Here is an 18,638-nt window from a genome sequence, read left to right as displayed (position 1 = left end):
CAGATATGAATCAGAATGATTGTAGATGGCCATAGATGTGAGGTAATCAGGGTTAAGTGACTTGCCCAAGGTCACTCAGCTAGTGTCAAGTGTCTGAGGCTGAATTCAAATTCCTGTCCTCCTGATTCTAAGGTCTGTGGTCTATCCACTGCACCACCTAGCATCCCCATAACTATAACTACACCTGAGGGATTATCTTCAGTAAACCTTTGTGTGGCCCAACTTCTTAGGATCAAAGATTGATTGCTGCAAAGGACCTTTGAGATCTAGAGTTACTCTCATGTTTTACAGATAAGGATATTGAGACCCTGATATGTGGAGTGATTCCAATATAATCATTACTTCTGTTAGCAGAAATCTAGATTAGCGTTAACTAACATAGGCACCTACCAACAGCAAGCACAGTGCTCTTCAAAGTGGGCACTTGATAAATGTTTTACAAATTTACAAAAAGACACAGGACCAGTCCTAATTATATGCATCATCAGAAACCCATGGGAAATGCACTAAAGAAATTAAGGTGCCCTGCCTACTTGGGCCTCATTCTCTCCCCCCCTTAAATAAATTGCTAACAGATTTATTTCTAACAAAAGGAAATTAATAAAAAATAATTTGAAAGACCAATTTATTTCCATATTTGCTTTTTGGGGTTAAGAGAATTTCTTCTCCTTTCCCCCCCCCCCACAAAAAAAATTTTGAGATAATTTTTTTCTTCATTGTTACTCAGTTGCAACTGACTCTTTGTTACCCATTTGAGTTTTCTTGGTTACTGGAGTAGTTTGCCATTTCCTTCTCCAGCTCATTTGACAGATGAATAAACTGAGGCAGACAAGGTTAAATAACCTGCTCAGAGTCACAAAGCTAGTAAGAATCTGAGGTCAAATTTGAACTCAGGAAGATGAGTCTTCCTGACTCCAGGTCCAGCTCTTTAGCTGCTCCATTTTTTTTTAAAATCTTACAACATAATGGAGATAAGAGGGATGAGAGTAGAGATAAAATACCAAAGAAACTTATTCAAATCTTTAAAGAATAACAAAAATTTTAAATCATGAGCATCTGGTAATGAAGAATTCCCTCCCCTCACCCCATTTTTGGGAGAAGGATAGAGACAGGAGGAAGAAGGGGAAAAGAAGGATGGAAGGACCCAGAGGAGAAGGTGGGGAGAGGAGAAAAGGGTAAGTTTAAACTGGGGTCTACATTCTTAAGACTGACTTGCAAACTATTTCAGTTTTATTGACTTTCCCCAAGCACTTCTTCCCCAAGTACCTTCTTTGTGCCCAGCTTTGAGGATTATTGTTATTTGTCAATTCTTTATTGGAAGAGGGCCACTGATATCAAATGATGTCTTGAGTTGTCTGTGAATTGGACTTAAGTAAGACAGAGTTTCACAAAATTATTCGCCTCATTCTCTCTTCCAGAGACATTCAAGTCCAGTGGGAAGCAAAAGACAAGACCACAGTCAATGGCCCAGGGGGCAATAGATGACTTTTAATGTCTGATCAAGCTCTAGGTACACCTCAACACTTGCTTCTTCTGCCCATATGGACACTGGAAAAAATTGTTCTAATCTGATCATTCCTAAGAGGAAGTCTTCATATGCTGGGGGTAGACACCCTCCAAATTCACCATGAGTTGGAAACCTGTCAGTTACTCTTAACTTGAGTTAGCCCATTTGCCAAGAGGTTTATGAGATTTAACCACTGGACATGTTACAGCTTCTTGGAGTCACAAGAGAGTTGAGTGCCAGATAGACACCAAAAGTGAATAAGCAGCCCTGCAAAGGGTTTGGCAAGACCTTATACCATAGATCTGTTAAAGATGTTAGCTTAAAAAGACCAGGATCTCTCTCCCATTGCATCTTGGGTCATCTCCAGTTGTTCTGATCCATATCTGGCCACTGGACCCAGATGGCTTCAGAGAAGACAGTAAAGCTGGTGACTTTGCCCAGTCCTCCCTCTCTTAAATCCAATTCACTTGCATGTTATGACATCACCTCCTTTGATGTCAAGGTCCTCTTAGAGAATGAAAAACAAACAACAACAATCTTGGCATTGAAGATACAATTAACAAAAAGAAAGACAGTCTCTGGAGTTAAGAAAGCAGGGACAGAGTTGAGGGGGCATGGGAGAAGAGGGCATATTTTGTTTTATGGTGTGGAAACCAGGCAGAGAATCAGATGGAGAATATAAAGAGTCAAAAAGTCCAGTTTCTGTCCTCTATAAGGGAAGGCATTGAAAGAGTTTGGTACTCCCTCTTGATCAGAGGGGAGACAAGATTGAGGGAGGCCCCATGAGCCCCATGATGGTGAGATTAGAGGCAATGAATTTAACCTGGGAAGAATACCTTGTTCTGTGAAGTTGAATCCCAAACCCTCCTTCTACTGGTGGTGGTGGGGAATATATTAACCAATAAACAAATACAAAAATAAATAATGTACAAAGTAAATATAACACATTCGTGGGGGTAATGAAGAAGGAAGTAAAGGGAGAAGTACTAACAACTGGAGCAATCAGGAAGGGTCTCAGGTAACAAATGGGGATTGAGGTGAGCCTTGAAAGAACCTAGGTGGAAGTAAGATGAGAATGCATTCCAAGTATAAGGGACAACCTTTGCAATGATCTAATGTCTGAAAATATCTTATCAAGTATAGGAGAACCCAGTGGGTGAAGAATGGTGCAAAATCAATCTGAGAAGATAGGTTGCAATCTCATTGTGAAAGGTTTTAAATGCAAAAGGAATTTGTATTTTATTCTGATATCTTAGGACTCTATAATAGGGTAGTCATTGGCTTCTTGAACATTAGATCATTGGAAAGGTTGTCCCTTATGCTTGGAATACATTCTCATCTGAGACCCAGGCTCCTGCCTGGAATGCACTCCTTCCTCATCTAACTCTACCAGAATCCTCTTCTTTTTTCAAGTATCAGCTCAGGATTCTTCCATAATCCTCAATAATGCTCTATAGGGCCTTTTTCTTTTTTTGCCTTTGTGTTTTCTTGCATAATGGTTTGCACATAGGAATTTATTAAATATTTGTTGAATTAAATCCAATCATAGGATTTAGACTTCAAAGGGATTTTAAGGATGATCCAATTCAACTCCTTCCTTTACAGATAAGGAAACTGAGGTCTAGAGAGAGAAGGAACTTTCCAAGTAAGATATAACAGGTAGGAGAGCTCAAATCCTTTGATTCCAAAACCTGGGCTGTACCTATATTCCATGCTGTCTGTTGAGTGGAGGAAAGAATACATTCTCTCTGACTACATGGCATGGAATCATAGATTTTTAAAACTTCATGAAGTTATAAAAGTACCTAACTCAATTTCTTAATTTTATAGAGATGAAGTCACTTAAAAGATGTGAGGCAATTTATTCAAGATCACCTGGGTCTTCAGACTCTAAATCCTACTTTGCATGCTCTATCAGGAGTCATGGAAAATCTGGATTTGACTTTTACCTCTGTTCCCTGTGTGTTACCTGCACAAATTATTTAAGTTTTCTTAGCCTTAGTTTCTTCTTCTGTAAACAAGATTAAAATACTTGTAATTCCTTACTTATTTCTTTTGTTTTTGCAAGGTAATTGGGTTAAGTGACTTGCCCATGCTCACAAAGCTAGATAATTAAGTGTCTGAGGTTAGATTTGAACCCAGGTCCTCCTGCTTAATCCACTGTGCCACCTAGCTGCCCCCAATTCTTACCTATTTCACAGGGTTGTAAGCTTGAAAGTCCTATACTATACTTTAAAGTTTAATACTGTTATTAAAATTGTCTGTCTTTCACTGACACTATTCTTCATTCTTAAGATGCTATTTGCAAAGGAAGGGAAATCTTTGTTGTCTCTGGGGCTTTCTCCAGATGACCTCAAAATCAGTTGCTATGGATGTGTCCATTACATAGAGACAATGGGGTCTACTCTAATTAGGTCGGGGTTGTTTCTTTAAAAGAAAACAAAAAAGTTCACACAACTCCAAAAGTTTCAGTTGAACCAACATTTGAAATTGTTATGAGAGAATAACTTTAAAAAAAAAGGAATGCCTATAATTTTAAAATGAGCACACAGAAATGTTTCCTTAATAATAAAAAAGTTAAAGCAATGGGTTATGCCATTATTAAAGTTATAGTACAATAAACAGAAATAGTGAAAAGATCATCTGTACACATTTATCTTATAGCAGTGCTATCTGTAAAAAAGGGAAAACTGGAAACAACCTGTGTTCAAGTTGGAGTTTGGCTAAACAAACTGTGCTCCACTAAGGTATGAGATAATACGCTGCCATTGAAAATGACTAAGATGAGCATAAAGCAATGTTTAAAACTAATGTAAGATAAAGGAATCAGGACCACAAAAGTAAACTCACTAACAATTGTGAACATGAATGTGTTTATACATATGTGAATGGATAAAGACAAAGCAGGGGGCAATGGAAAGAGTAATTTACAAGTTGCTATCCTGTCAGAGTTTTAAGTGTTCATAGTTTTGAATGTACTTTCTAATTATTTTCTTGTTCTGCATGTATTTATAATGTAGAAAAGAACTGTGTCCAAACATCCATAAAAAATGTCTTATGGAACTTTCCCTCTTGGCTTTGAGAATGTATAGTTAAAACTCTTCCAAACATACATATAAGCCTTAACCTCACTTTCAAAGCTTATCTATCTTTCTTTAAAAAAAAAATGTTAAATAGGAACTTTTTTTTCCTTTCCCGGTTTCCATTAGGGAGGTTCCTTGAACTGTCCCTGGGGATGGGGTGTTTTTGATTCTGGTATGGGGTACAATTATCTCCTTAAAATCAGAAGGCTAGATTTGCCCATAGGAGATGACCTTGAGTCGAGGCTGGAGAAGCAGTGGGGATTTTGAAGTTTCTGAAGCCATTCCATTTCAGGGTGGAGGTCTTGTGTTGGTGTGGTGGTAGGGGCAGTATTGGAAAGATAGTATAGTGATGGGTAAAAAAAGAAGGTAATGAAGCTTTTCCCCTTTAACTTTCATCAGTTTCCCACTTCCAAAGGAATTTGAAGATGGGAAGGAAAGGGAAAAAACACATCCCCATCCACCCACCACTACTATCCATAACAGTTTTCTAACTAGGAAATACATTCTTTGACACTTGTTGATAGTTCTTAACTTTCTCTGTGTTTGTGTGTGTGTGTGTGTGTGTGTGTGTGTGTGTGTGTGTGTGTGTGTGTGTGTGTGTTGGGGGCTGTGAGGGGAAAAAATACCCTTCCAATACTCCCAACTCCCCAAATTTCTTTTTATGCCTTTAGGTTCTGACTCCCCTATTTTGACCCCACGCCCACCCCAACCCCCACCGCTCCTCCACGGGCTGGAGAAGGGGAGAGGACTAGAGTGAGGAGGAGGAGGGGTAGAGGAGGAGGGGTAGAGGAGGAGGAGGAGGAGGAAAGGAAGGAGGGAGAAACGAAGGAAAGAGGTTCCCTCCAAGAAGGGGCGTGTGGAGAGCGGAGATTGTGTTTTTTAACAACTTCGGGGAGAAAGCGAAGGAGAAAGAAGAGGAAAGTGGGAGAAAAAGTTTGTTTTCTCAGAGTCAGCACAAAGCGGAACAGGAGTTAGAGAAAGTGAGGGGGTGCGGGGGGGGGCAGGCGTTTAAGAAAGTGTATTTCGCAGAGGGGCTCCGGGCGGCCGGATCTCGCTGGCCTCGAGACTCGGAGGCTCGCCCGCCCGCCCGGGGCATGGACAGCCCCAGCGGCCCGGCCGCTGCCCCCTCCGCCCCCTCCGGCGCCTTCGGCATGGACAAGGCGTTCGGGCCGCAGCAGCCCCTCGGCGGCCGCCTCCTGGAGCCGGGGGACTGCGCCCAGGCCAGGAAGAACTTCAGCGTCAGCCACCTCTTGGACCTGGAGGAGGTGGCGGCCGCGGGCAGGAACGGAGGTCGCGAGCCCCGGGCCGAGCCCCGAGACGGCAGCCGGGGGCTGCAGGAGCCGTCCGGGGGGAGCAGTGGCAGCGAGGCGGCGCCCCAGGACAGTAAGTGACCCCGCGACTCTGCGGGAGGGCCAGAGGGGGATCCTACCCACCCACTGGCCCGCCACCCAGATGAGCTCCTTGAAAAGCCCGGATCCTGGGTCGGGGCGGAGGGCGGCAGCTCTCTGATGAGGACCCGGGACGTCTAATGGGAAACACTTAATGCTAATGAGTACCAGAAGGCTGAAGATACCTTCAGCCCGGACTTGGTTTCAGCCCCGTATCCCCCCACCGACTCCCCCCCCATCCCTTGCCAGTAGGGGTCCCTGGATGAATCGAAAGGGAACCCCGAAAGTCTTTCTGAAGAGCACGCGTCCTGCCAGCTTACACCCCTCACTTTGTTCCCTTTTGCCCCTCTCCTAACCTGGGCCGGTGCGATGCCAAGGCCTCAGGAAGGAGTTGGAGAGGGATGTCGGAGGGATTAGTGGGTGCTAGAGATGAAACAGCAGCAAAAGCAACATCCTGGTGAGCAGAATGAGTCAGGCAGTCCACGGAAGGGACTGTACTGTACAGATCTAGGCGTAGAGGCTTGTCGTTGGGTTTTTTTTCTTTTTAAGAAACAAAACAAAATGAAACTTCCTAGACAAGCCTGGAGGAGGCGGCTGGAGGGAATGTTGGCATGGGGTGAAGCTTAGTGGAAAAAGCACCAGGCTGAGTCTTGAAGACCTGGGTTCTGACTCTGACGCAGCTGTGTGATCTTGGGCACGACCCTTTGCCTCTCTGATCCTCAGTTCCTTCATCTGTAAAATGGGAGTACTAATAATTGCACTATCTACTTTGTAGGGTTCTTTTTTAAGGAAAATGTGGCTCGCTAAAATAAAGGGGTTGGATTTAGGTAATCTCTAAGGTCCTTTCTGATGCTAAGTTTATGATCTTAAAGCACTATACCATGAAGATTGTTTTATTACTGCTAATCAATAGAGAATGGGGACTATTGACTTTCTCATGAATTATTGGTTAGAGCCAAAGACTGGCTTCCCCACCCAACTTTCATCTAAATGATGGGTTTGTTTATATGAGTTGGGGTGGGGGACTATTCTGCTTGGCTATTTGGAGATTTAGATTTAATTAAATGGTTTTTCTGGAATGTGGGAAAATACATTTCTAGCTAGGAGGACTAAGGAGCAATTCAGGTGGCACAGTAGATTGCAGTCCTGGACCTGAAATCAAGATCTGCATTTCAGCCCTGCCACAGATACTTACTAGTAATGTGATTAGTGGTAATTCATCCTCTTATAGTTTCAGTGTTCCCATCTGCAAAATGTCGAGTGGTGGTGAGGATGATATCACCTACTTCACTGGTTATTGTGAGGGTCAAATGAGATGACATGTAATGTGTTGGAAAAAATTAACCACTATATAAATATTAACCTGTTGCATTAAGGGACTAGGAACTAAGACTTACTCCTAGAGTCCAGAATACTTCTGCACATTCCTATGTTCTCTGAGATTAGGCTCTGGACAAACTTTCCAGGGGCAATCATCTCTCTCTTGAAGCTTAGATCTAGTGGAGAAAGGGAATGAATAGAGAATCCAAATTTCAAGAGAGTTCTAACCCCCACTTTCCTTCAAATTTGTAGTCCAAGTTGCTTCCAGACACCTAATCTTCAGTTGGGGGTGGGGGGGTGGTCATGATTTAAAGGTATATCAGCACCTTCTCAAATTGTGAAGGAATTTAAAAGAGATTTGGGAGAAGCAGATTTAACAGAGCACTTGTAAACATCCTGGAGGTGCAGGTATCTCTTGTTTCTCATTTCTTACTCAGGGTGCTGCTGCTCATAGGGCTGCACGCCCAGTGACTACCCCTTCAATAAATGTAGGAAAGAAGTCACTCATTCCCCTCTCCTATCATTTGCCTCTCCATGTAAAGGATATATTCATATTTCACAGCATCATTGCTGCCAGGAAATTAGGACAGCACAGCATCTGTAAAATGACTAATAAGTTCCCCAGACTGAGTGAAGCCACAACTCTCTTCTTCCAGCATCAGACTCCCAGGAGTTTTAGGGGTTTCATGTTGGGTGATGGTTTGTCTTTTTTTTTTTTTTTGCTTTGCTTTGTTTTGTTTTTAGACAGATGTAGCCACAGAAAACTGATGCTTAACCTGAATATAAGGTCAAGCAGGAAGAAGGGATCAAAAAGTGCCTCTGTAATTAATGGCAAAGCTGTGGCCATGCCTAATCTCTCTGTGAAGAAAAAGAGCCCCATTTGGCCAAGTCTTCCTCCCTCCAGAGTGCTTTTGGCAGCCGGGTTTGTTATTCCTAATGAATCAAAGGTGAAGCAAACTGTCTCCTTTACCCAGCCTGTCTCTCTCCAGTCAGAGGAAACAACTAGAGAAGTGACTTTCTGCAAAGAGGAGGAGAGGCCCCTTTTTTCTTTCCAAGAGGAGCAGAGAAAAGAGAGTTTAGGGAGCCAGGTTCTGGAGAGTTTGATTTAATCAAACTGACTTCCTGGAATGACAGGGAGTAAGTACCCAATTGGGGTCAAGCAGAAGAGTTAGCTACCCTAGTAACTAAAAAAACCAAGAAATTCCAGGGTACTGAAAATGCTCAGTGAAAATAATTATATCTAATTTTTATAAAGCACCTACTATGCTCACATTTTGCTTAGTCTTTTACATTTTTTAATCTCAGAAAACAAACCAAATTCTGGACCTGCTTATCACTGGCATTGGGAGAAAACAGTGAGAAGTCAATTAAATCAGACAATTTGAATAATGAAATGATCTCTGTAGAAACCCATAAAGTGTTATGAACATAGTGGGAGAGTTTCCCAGACACTAAGCACTTCCCTTTAACAAATAATTTTTGCGTATCTCCAATATGAAAGAGAGGGGTGTAAGAAGTATGCTGGGCAACAGTATCACTTTCCTATAACTTCCCTAGGGCTACTAGTGAAATGGGAGAGAGATGGGAAGGAATGAAAAAGGATGAAAGATTGGAGAAGTTATGGAGAGAAAAAAGGCAAGGAACTTAAGTGATTTGGGAGGAAAACTAGTCTATTCTTAGAAAATCATGGCCTTGACTGGAAAAAAAAGTGGTCTCCATTAGCACAATCATGGCCCCAGCATGCTAGGAGACAGAAGTGCATTACTGATCCTAACTCAATATTTCTCATGAGACAAGTGGAAGCATCATATTAGTCAAGCCAGGAGACTGAAGGTTAGGGGAAAGGTCCTGCAAGTCATTGACTATTCAGGAAACTCTTAAGTTTCTGGGTATTTCTGGGCCCAGCCATTTCTCAGGGAGCTAAGCAGCAAAAATGTTCAGATTACATGAATAGCATCCCCATAGGAAAGCAAAGATGTTTATTCTACTTGTCACATTTTAAGTTAGAAGAAGTTTTTGGAGAATAAGAGATTCCTAGACCAAGAATCACTTTCCTTGAATTCTATTCCTCAGTTTCTTTATCTGTAAAATAACAGAAGTTGAACAAGATGACCTCTAAGGAATCTTTGATCTCTGAACCTGAGGTCTGCAAGCCTAATCTGTTCTACCACTAGTTTTTGCATAGCCCACAGGCTAGGAATGATTTTTTTTAAATTTTTAAATAAAATGTTATTGTTTTTAAAATGTGAAAATAATTCTTAGCTCAAAGGATACACAACAGCCAAAGTCTGCTGATCCTCTTAACTTTTGGGGGGGATCATGAACCCTTTTCTAGTGAAACTAATAGACCCCTTCTCAGAAGAATAGTTTTACATGCAGAAAACAAAATACCTAGAATTCCAAAGGAAAATATTGATCTTCAAATAGTTCTAAAAATAGTTTTAAAAACAAGTTCACAGACTCCTTAACCTCTTCTCTTGGGCTATGATTCTGTAATCATTGCTAAAAAAGATGGAATGGGGGGGAGAGAGGGCAGTCATTTATTTAATTTCAACTTTCTTTTCAGTTCCAGGATAAGTATACCATTGGCTGCTGCTGCCCCTTTTTTGTAGACCATTATCTATGGCCTGGAAGGTTTTGAATAATTTTCAGGATATATTAAGTTGCCCAGGCAGGCACTAGGCAGATCTCCAAGATTCGGTTTCCAGCCAGCTTGGCCACATGTTCTAACTTCCTTCTGGCCCCTTGGCCTTGGAAATGCTCTGCCTACTCCCAAAGGAGTCCAACATGTTTGTAAGTTAGTTTCCCCGAAGCATCAGGGAGCTATTTTCTAGATCTGGAGAAAGAGATGTGTGCCCCCTTTTTAAAAAAAGGGTGGGTGGATGGAGGAAGAAAGAATAGAATATACTAAAATGTGAAGAAATGAATGCTTTTTCAACAGAGCAAGCTGAATTGCAATGGAGAGAGGTTGGGGAGAGAGAGAGAGAGAGAGAGAGAGAGAGAGAGAGAGAGAGAGAGAGAGAGAGAGAGAGAGAGAGAGAGAGAAGAGAATTTCTACTAGCCACAAGGTGAACTCAGCTTGTTTCTTGAGGGTAGTTTTTTCCCAGACACCAGGCATCTCCACTCCCACCCCCCCAACCCTCCCATCCAGAGAGATAGTAGGGAAGGCAGTAGCTTCTTCAGTGAGTCAGAGCAAGCCAGGGACTCGGATTCCTCCCAAATCAAACTCTGAGGTCTGAGCTGGGGCGTTAAGATATGCCAAGCACGTTGAGAAAATAAACCCTTGGGTTGCTGCCTTCACAATGAGTTAAAACAAAAGAGACCACATTAATAACTGGACTTTTTTTTTTGAAAGATTCTCTCCTGTGGGCAGAGCAGAAACTAGTAACATGGATGCTACAAAAATAAAGTCAAGAGTGAAAGGTTAAAACAAAACTTCCTTTTGCCATTTTTTAAAATTTTCTGTTACCTATACTCAAAAAAAAAATAACCCTCTAGTGCTGAAAATTTGTTCTTTTCACTAGGGTTGTCAGAGATTTCAGAGGGAGAAAAACACAACCACCAAGCTTCCACCTACTTTCCATTAACTTGGGACATAGTACTTACTTGGTAATTGAAAGAAATGAGATAAAATGAAAAGCAGAAGAGACCATAGATAATATGAGACTGATATTTTGATCATAGTTATCATCTTATAAGTTAGGGGTTTCAATCCAATTTGTCTTTTCTGTTGATTTTCACGTGACCACTTATTGCCATGGAACTTACATTTTAAATTTGGTTCTCCCCCTACCCTTATTTTGACTTGACTTGGCACAGAAGGCAAAATCTGTCCTGGATCTGCTGTAGATTACCATCTTCAATGGAAGGAGAAATAAAAATTTGGAGAGAGTAGAAGGGGTGATTGGTCAAAAGTTAAATGATATTTATTGATCTGAAATACTTTTTTAAAAATTTTAATTTAATGCTTTATATGTAATACTTAATGCTTTTTAAATCTTTTGCATCACATTAATTTTTTTGATAAAGACCCTCTTTTCTCACTCCAAACTGAACACTTTATTGTAACAAACAAAAATAATTAAGAAAAAACCTGATCCTGTGAGGGCTTCTGATTGTATATATAACACTGTGCTCTAGGATTCTTCTACTTCTCTGCTATGAGGCAGGCATATTCATTACCCATTTTCTAGGATTATTTATTATTATTATTATTATTATTTTTAGTTTAGTTTTTGCAAGGCAATGGGGTTAAGTGGCTTGCCCACGGCCACACAGCTTGGTAATTATTAAGTGTCTGAGACTGGATTTGAACCCAGGTACTCCTGACTCCGGGGCTGGTGCTTTATCCACTACGCCACCTAGCTGCCCCCTTATTATTGTTTTTTTCAGTTACTTAAGTATGACTTCCTTTTAACCTACCCTTTTAGTATGTATCTAAACCTCTGATTTTACAATCCCTATGTAACAAAAGGCCAGGCATACCCCTAGAAAATCTCAAAATAATGGCAGTGTTGTCAGGAGGCTCCCTAGAATAGGGGAGATATTCTAAACCCTTCCATTGATAAACACCCTCAGTTTTTGAGTATTGGGAACACTAAGGTCCTACTATGTGTGTATTTGAGATTTCTCCCCAATGGAACACAAGGGGTCTGAAACCTTAATGCCAACTCCTAACCTTGCCAGAGTAGCAGTGGGCAACTGACACAAACTGGGCTCTACACAAATTTGCTGGAACAAACAGGCAGCAACACTGTTGGCTTCAGCCATCTGCCTTTTGGTGGCTCACTTAGCCTCATGTTTGAGGGTGGCTTCTGTGTAATGCTAACTCATTAACTGGAAGGGTGTTTTCTTTTTCTTTTTTAATATATTTCAGCTTAGATATAGCATCTGGTTTTCAGTGAGATCTTGCCTCCTTACCCAATTTAACACTTGAGTGAAGCTAACAAGCACCCCATAGAACTTGGGTGTCATAGTGCTTGATGCTCAGTTTGCACCATAGACACCATCCCAGGAAATCATTTAGGTCAGATGCCTTAGAGGATTAGCTGAACCTCAAAAAGACATTGTTTGTAATTATAGCAACTTGGCTATCTGAATATATCCTTATTCCTTTTGGTCCATTGTCCCTCCATGTGACAGAGACTGTAAGGAACTGATGCCCAGGCCAGAGATTTGAAAACAGATGTGAAGTAAAGGGAGAATATATGTGTTTGAACTAGGGTGGACAAAGAAGTTTGTCTGAGAGTTTGATGATAGATTTGTATATGCTGGCTGTACTGAGATTTAATAAACTGATTCTATTTTGATGTGAACAATTTAACCAAATGGTCCAAGGTAATTGTGCAGATTTCCTAATAATTCTCAATTTTTGATTACTTTTTATACATGAGTTGGTTTTGAATGGAGCAAGACAGTAAATATTTACTGAATACCTACTATGCATCCAGTCCTGTGTCAAACACTATATGGTATTGTAAAAAGGATTCTGCTGGATATAAGAATAGTTTACTGGAGTTTCTTGTTTATTTAGTGAAAGAAATATGAAAAAAATACCAGTCCCACCTTACATAAGGATGTTAGATTTTGGGGGGGTTTTTGGTCTTTGTTACTCCTGCTAACATATTGACTTAGTATATAATAGCTGCTTAATAAGTATTGAGTTGAATTGAAAGGGAGAAACTTCCACTATTGAAAGTGGAATGCAATACAAGAAAGACAAAGTATCACCAAGAAATGAATTGTAGCAGGGAGACTAGATGTATCATATACTTTTAGAATAGAGAGCCCTAAGGATAAACAGGGAGAGAAAACTTCAGGTTGTGATTCTGAGAGTTAAAGTGTAGAATTTGGACTGGGGGGAAAGGGGGGAGTCAAAGACAAAATCAGAAATAAGCATAACTTTCCAAAAATAAGCCAGTGGAACAGAAAAACTATTCTAGAGTAGAGAGTTTGTTTAAGAAATTAGAATTCTGATGATATGAAGAATGTTTCTTATTTATGGAGGGTTCTGGTTTTAGATTCGGAGAGATTTGGACTTGCTCTGATAGGCCAGAGGGAGTATGATGCACTAATTCTAAATATTGCATTAGTCAGCTCATATTTGGAATGTTCTAGAGTTGTCCTTTTAAAAAGGGATAGTAAAAAGCCAGGGAATATCTAGAGAAGGGCAACTAGAATAAGTAGATTTGAAATCATGTCATTCAAGGATCAATTGAAGAAGCAAGGGATGTTTAGACTGGAGAAGATGATGGATTTGAGTGGGTCATGACACTAGACTTCATATATTCGAAGGGATGTCAGATAGAAGAATCAACCATTTTCAGTTTGGCCCTTGACAGAAGAAAAGGGCTACTGAGTGGAAATGAATTTTCTCTAATTAGAGATCTTCAAGAGGAGGTTGGATAACCACTTGTTAAGGATATTAAAGAAGGGATTGGGCTGGACCAGACAGATCATCTGCAAGAAATGGGAAAGAACTCCAACATGATAGAATGAATAGAGTGCTAGACTTGGAGTCGGGAAGACCCAAGTTCAAATTCAGCCTTGATACTTACTAGTTATATGGGCAGTCACTTACCTGATTTCTGCCTCAATTTCCTTATCTGCAAAATGCAACAAGTTATAGCCTACAAGTGCTTTGAAAAACTTAAAATGATATTTAAATGCTAGGTATTAATAGTATGGAAAGAATGTTGGCTCTGGAGGACCTGGGTTTAAATAACAGCTCTGCCCCTCCCTACATCTGTGACCTTGGGTAAGTCATTGAAACTATCTGAATCTGTTTCTTTTCCATGCCCATCATCTACAGATTATCATATTCCTCTGGAGCAGAAAGGAGTTATGGCCAAGCAAGTTCCCTATACTTAGGTATTGATATAGAGGTTTCTTAGTCATATCAATCAGTCCAAAGCTGAGGCTATGACTTTTCCTCCACCTCATCCCCTTGTTCTTTCACATATACAGCTATCCTAATACCAGAGTGGAAATTCAAGTAGAAAACAGAATAGCAATAGCAGAAAGAAAAATGAGATCTCTAAATCAAGAAATATAGTTTCAGGTCCAGAACCTGATTAGACTCCCTGGAAAACCTTGGGCCAAGTTGTTTCATCCCCTGTGTCTCAGTTTTCCAAGCTAAGGGACTGGACTAAATACACCATCCATAATCCCTTTCAGTTCAAATATCTGATGATTCCATTCTACCCTAGTCAGCTCTTTTGTCTTCCTCCTGTATGCAGTGTAAATTCCTCACATTTAGAGTGTAAATTCCTTGGAATAGGGATTGTTTCACTCTTTTTATCCCCAGTCTCCAGCATAATGCTTGGAAGATAGTAAGCATTCAATAAATGCTTGGTAATTGGCTGATTGGTTGGAATTATACTAGATTCTCTTAAGAAGAAAATTCCACAGGCACCTTCCCCTTCCCTTCCCCAGGTACTTAGAGTTGAAGATACAGAATACCAGAATCTCTGAACTGAAAGGGTCTTCAGAGGACATTTAATCTAATCCTTTTCTTACTAGAAATCCCTTCTTGGGGGATCAACACATGGATAAACTTAGAACACTCAGAGAACAGGGATAGGATAAATACTCATAATGAGTAAATGAGATTACCTATTTGTATTAGGTAGGGGCCAAGGGTTAAGTGCCTTTTGTGAGGTGGTGAGCGGGGGAAGGCTGGGGGAGTTTCCTGTTTAGACAATGTGGTTGGAGAAAGTCATCTACTTCTCTTTTGGTGAAGGCCTTGTGGGAGGACTTAGGAAAGAAGGGGGATAAGGAGAGAGGATTTGATAAACTAGAGAAGGGAAAATGTGACATCGAGGTATGACTTGCAAGCCTAGCAATTTCATCGGAAAAGGGATCAAAAAGTTCCACATAGAAGTCACAAGGGGAAAGAATGGAAGTAAACCATGTTGATCTCATATAGAACAGAAGATTGGATTGAAAATGGAAAGGACTCAGAATAATTCATAGGTATATCCCTCAGTTAAGAATTCTGAGGGCAGGATGGTCAGAGCTAGTTTTGCCTTGAATCAGAGACCCCTTACTAGAAAAAATGCTGGGGGAAAAAAATCTCTGTGAATGATATTGGTTCATTTTCATTTCAATCAAAGCTGTGTTCCTGTAATCTAGAGAGTAAAACTTGAAGAACTTTTTGTGAATTCCTCTGGTCTGATTTGATTGTCAGGCTTGATTCTTCAGGGGTGAAGCATGATGCCACGTGTCAGACTGTCTCTTTGCTGTTGACTCCTCCAAACTCTTTCTTTCCCTCCCCACACATCTGGGAAACCTTCAGCTCCCACCCCAAGGCAGAGGGGCCATTGTGTGGCAGGGCATAGTCCACACAGGGACTTTTACGGGTAATGGTATCTTTTATTGGTGTCCTAAAATGAAACAGGCCTAGGACGTTTTTATTCCAGGCCCTCTTTATTGCCAGCTCTCTCTGTTCCCAGCTGTACATGGGATGGGCAGCTGGAACTTTCCTGGTCTGGGCCAACAAGTTTATTGTCAATGTTGAAAAAAAATTATATACATACACTCACCACCCCCACATACATATACACATACATCTATATTTCATTTACAGAGCCCCTTTGAAGGAAGACTCAAGGACTGAGCTCTCTAATCTAACTTAATAAGAAAAAGTGAAAGGGAATAAGAGGGAAACTGAGTAATTTTGACTTCTGGAAGAAAGGTAATTGAAGTTTGTCAGACACAAAGAGAGAACATATAACTCAAGAGATAAGGAAGGAATGGAAGAACTTTCAAAGGAGGAACAAACCCACAAGAGAAATCCATTTCCTCATTATGAGAAAAAGTATCATGTTCTAGAATCATAAGATCTGAGTTCAAGTCCTAGCCCTGGTCCTTATTAGTTCTGTGTACCTATCTGTGTTGCAACTTCTTCATCTGTAAAAAAGCAAAATAGAACATCCTACACCACAGGATTAGCATAAAGAAAACACTCGGTAAACTAAAAAGCAGTATCAGAAATGTGAGTAAATTATGCAAAACTATTTTCCTTCCTTTCCTTGATGTAATCATTTACCTCAATTTGTCCATCTGGAAAATGGACATTTTACTGGTTTCTACTGATACTCAGGAGTATGTAAGCTGTCAAATAAACTAGTGTTACTGAAAGACATAGATGTTTTTGGGTGAGAGTGACCTAGATGACTAGATAAAATTTGGAATAAGGGGGCGGGGCAGCCAACACTGTGGATGGGGCTCTAAATTTCCAGGATCTAAATTTTTCCAGGATGTCTTAGTGTCTGGGATAAGGATGAGAAAATAGACCAGGTCACTGGAAAGTGTAACTAAGTCACTAAAGAATGGCAACCTAAGTGGTTGTGAGTAAAGGAAGAAAGAATGTTAGATGGAGAAGACTTATCCTGTTAACCCCTACTGTGTCCTGATTCCTCTAGCTTCCAGCTGAGGCTCACTCATTGTTAAGCCAGGCACGTGTGTCCTTTTGTACCAACAGGATAGGACTATTATGCTTTTAGCATACAGACTATTTCCATCTCTGCTACTTACTCCCCCTCCTCATGAGGGACCTGAAAACTGACCTTCTTCTTAGTCTTCTCACTCTCTCCAGCCTTGCCATCTAGTTTCAGCCCTCAGAGGACAAACAGCAAGAGGTACAGTTTTTCCCATTTCATCTTATGAATTGGCTAGCTCATTTTCCTCAGCAATTCTACTTGTAACTGCTGACCAAGAATTCTGTCTTTCTTTCTCCTTTCCCTTCCCGCCTTTCATGTTGCTTGCTCAGACATTTACACACCATAGATGGAGTTATTAAAAATGACATTTAACCAGAGCTAAAATTACAATGCAAATGGTTGCAAACATCAAAATCAAAGCCGGTCCCGCCAAGCACAATTGGCAGAGACGCTCTCTCCACCAGAGCTGTGCAATAGCCTCTCATATAAAACCTTCTGTAGAACGCTGAGGTCTTGAAAGCTAGTGCACCTCCTTTCATTAGACTAACAAATAACGTGTAACAGAAAACATCTGTTAACAACAGCCCTTAATGTTCTCAAGATGATAAAGCAGAAGGGTAATTTTAGCCAGCAGGCCATGGTCTGATGCCATTTCGGGCTGTAGTTACTCCTGGTGTCCCAGTCAGGCAGTTGAGAGCCCTTTGGGAAAAACCTGCCCTCCCCAGGGAAGCTGCTTTCATAGGTATCCTGGGTAAACCTAGAATATTGGACCCTCTATGCTACATTGTGGTAGGGACTCTCTTCATGTCCTTTCCAAGATTCCTTCATTCAGCAAAAACCTATTAACAGTCCACTATGTGTATACAATGCACTGTGCTAGGTAGTGAAGGGAAGGCAGAGAAATATAAGATGTCATTATTATTCCTGCCTTCCCTTTCCACAAGGAGCTTTTAACTTCATAGTAGAGATAAGACATATACACAAATAAAGGAGAGTAGGTACCAGTGGATATTTAGAAAGCAGTTTCTTCCAGGTCAGGCCAGGATCACCCTAATGCATGACATTAATATATGTTCTTTGAATCATTGAAAGTCAACTGCAACAACAAAAAAATGTTCATTCAAAAAAAAGGGGAACATTTAAGCAGATTTGATCTGAATTTTCTACTTACAAGTCCTCCCAATAATAGAAGTTCAAGAAATATTTATAAATAAGTACAATCATCAAAAAAAAGAAAGTATCCACAGCTAACTTTATGGGCAGTGAGGCTCTATCTCAGAAGCCACAGGGGACCTTGAATGCAGATGTTCTCATAGGCCAGGCTCCTCCCATATTATCCTCCTACCCTCATGACACATATAGATGTATAGCAAGAAGGCCCAGGACTGGGGGAAATGTTTTTCAAGGGCAGATGGAACAAAAGAGGCCCCAAAGCCCTTGCAGAAAAGTGTTGTAGCTCCCCCAAACCTCAACTTCAGAATCCTAGGGAATTTGAATCATACTTCTCAGTCTTGACTGAGCCCCAACTCTGGGATGGAATTTATCGAACTTGATCTCAGGTAGGGGCAAGTGCTACTTGATGAGAATCACTGTAGTATGGTAGAGCCAGGAAGAAAGACAAATTTGTCATTTAGTCCAGCTATCTGGAATGTGATTAAATTTGATTAAAAAACTCACATTAGAATTTGTCTTGAAAAGTCCAGTGGTTTTCTATCTATAGTTAGAGCAGTCAGTCCCTTGACAATGGGCCCTATCTCACCATTCCTGGCCTGTCATCTCCTAGAGCCATGGGGATCCCCAGCATTGCCTTTATGCATACCTCAAAACCTGACCATCTCAGGCTATTGGGCCCAAGGTCAGTGAGAGAGAGACAGAGACAGAGACAGAGAGATGGGTG

At 40.9% G+C, this 18,638-nt stretch overlaps 1 protein-coding gene across 2 annotated transcripts in view; it reads left to right on the top strand.

Moving 5' to 3' along the window:
- Window positions 1-5,379: 5,379 nt before the first annotated feature.
- Window positions 5,380-18,638, top strand: part of PRRX2 (paired related homeobox 2) — a 63,518-nt gene continuing 50,259 nt past the window's right edge. For both annotated transcript variants that reach the window (XM_074210964.1, XM_074210963.1), the window contains exon 1: window positions 5,380-5,973. In XM_074210964.1, coding sequence (XP_074067065.1) covers window positions 5,685-5,973 — 289 coding nt within the window. In that variant the 5' untranslated portion in view covers window positions 5,380-5,684. The remainder of the gene's footprint in view (window positions 5,974-18,638) is intronic.

Source organism: Macrotis lagotis, chromosome 1 (assembly GCF_037893015.1).
Source record: "Macrotis lagotis isolate mMagLag1 chromosome 1, bilby.v1.9.chrom.fasta, whole genome shotgun sequence".
NCBI classification, from domain to species: Eukaryota; Metazoa; Chordata; class Mammalia; order Peramelemorphia; family Peramelidae; genus Macrotis; species Macrotis lagotis.
The sequence above is the reverse complement of the archived record's forward strand: the minus strand, read 5'-3'. Positions and strand labels throughout refer to the sequence as shown.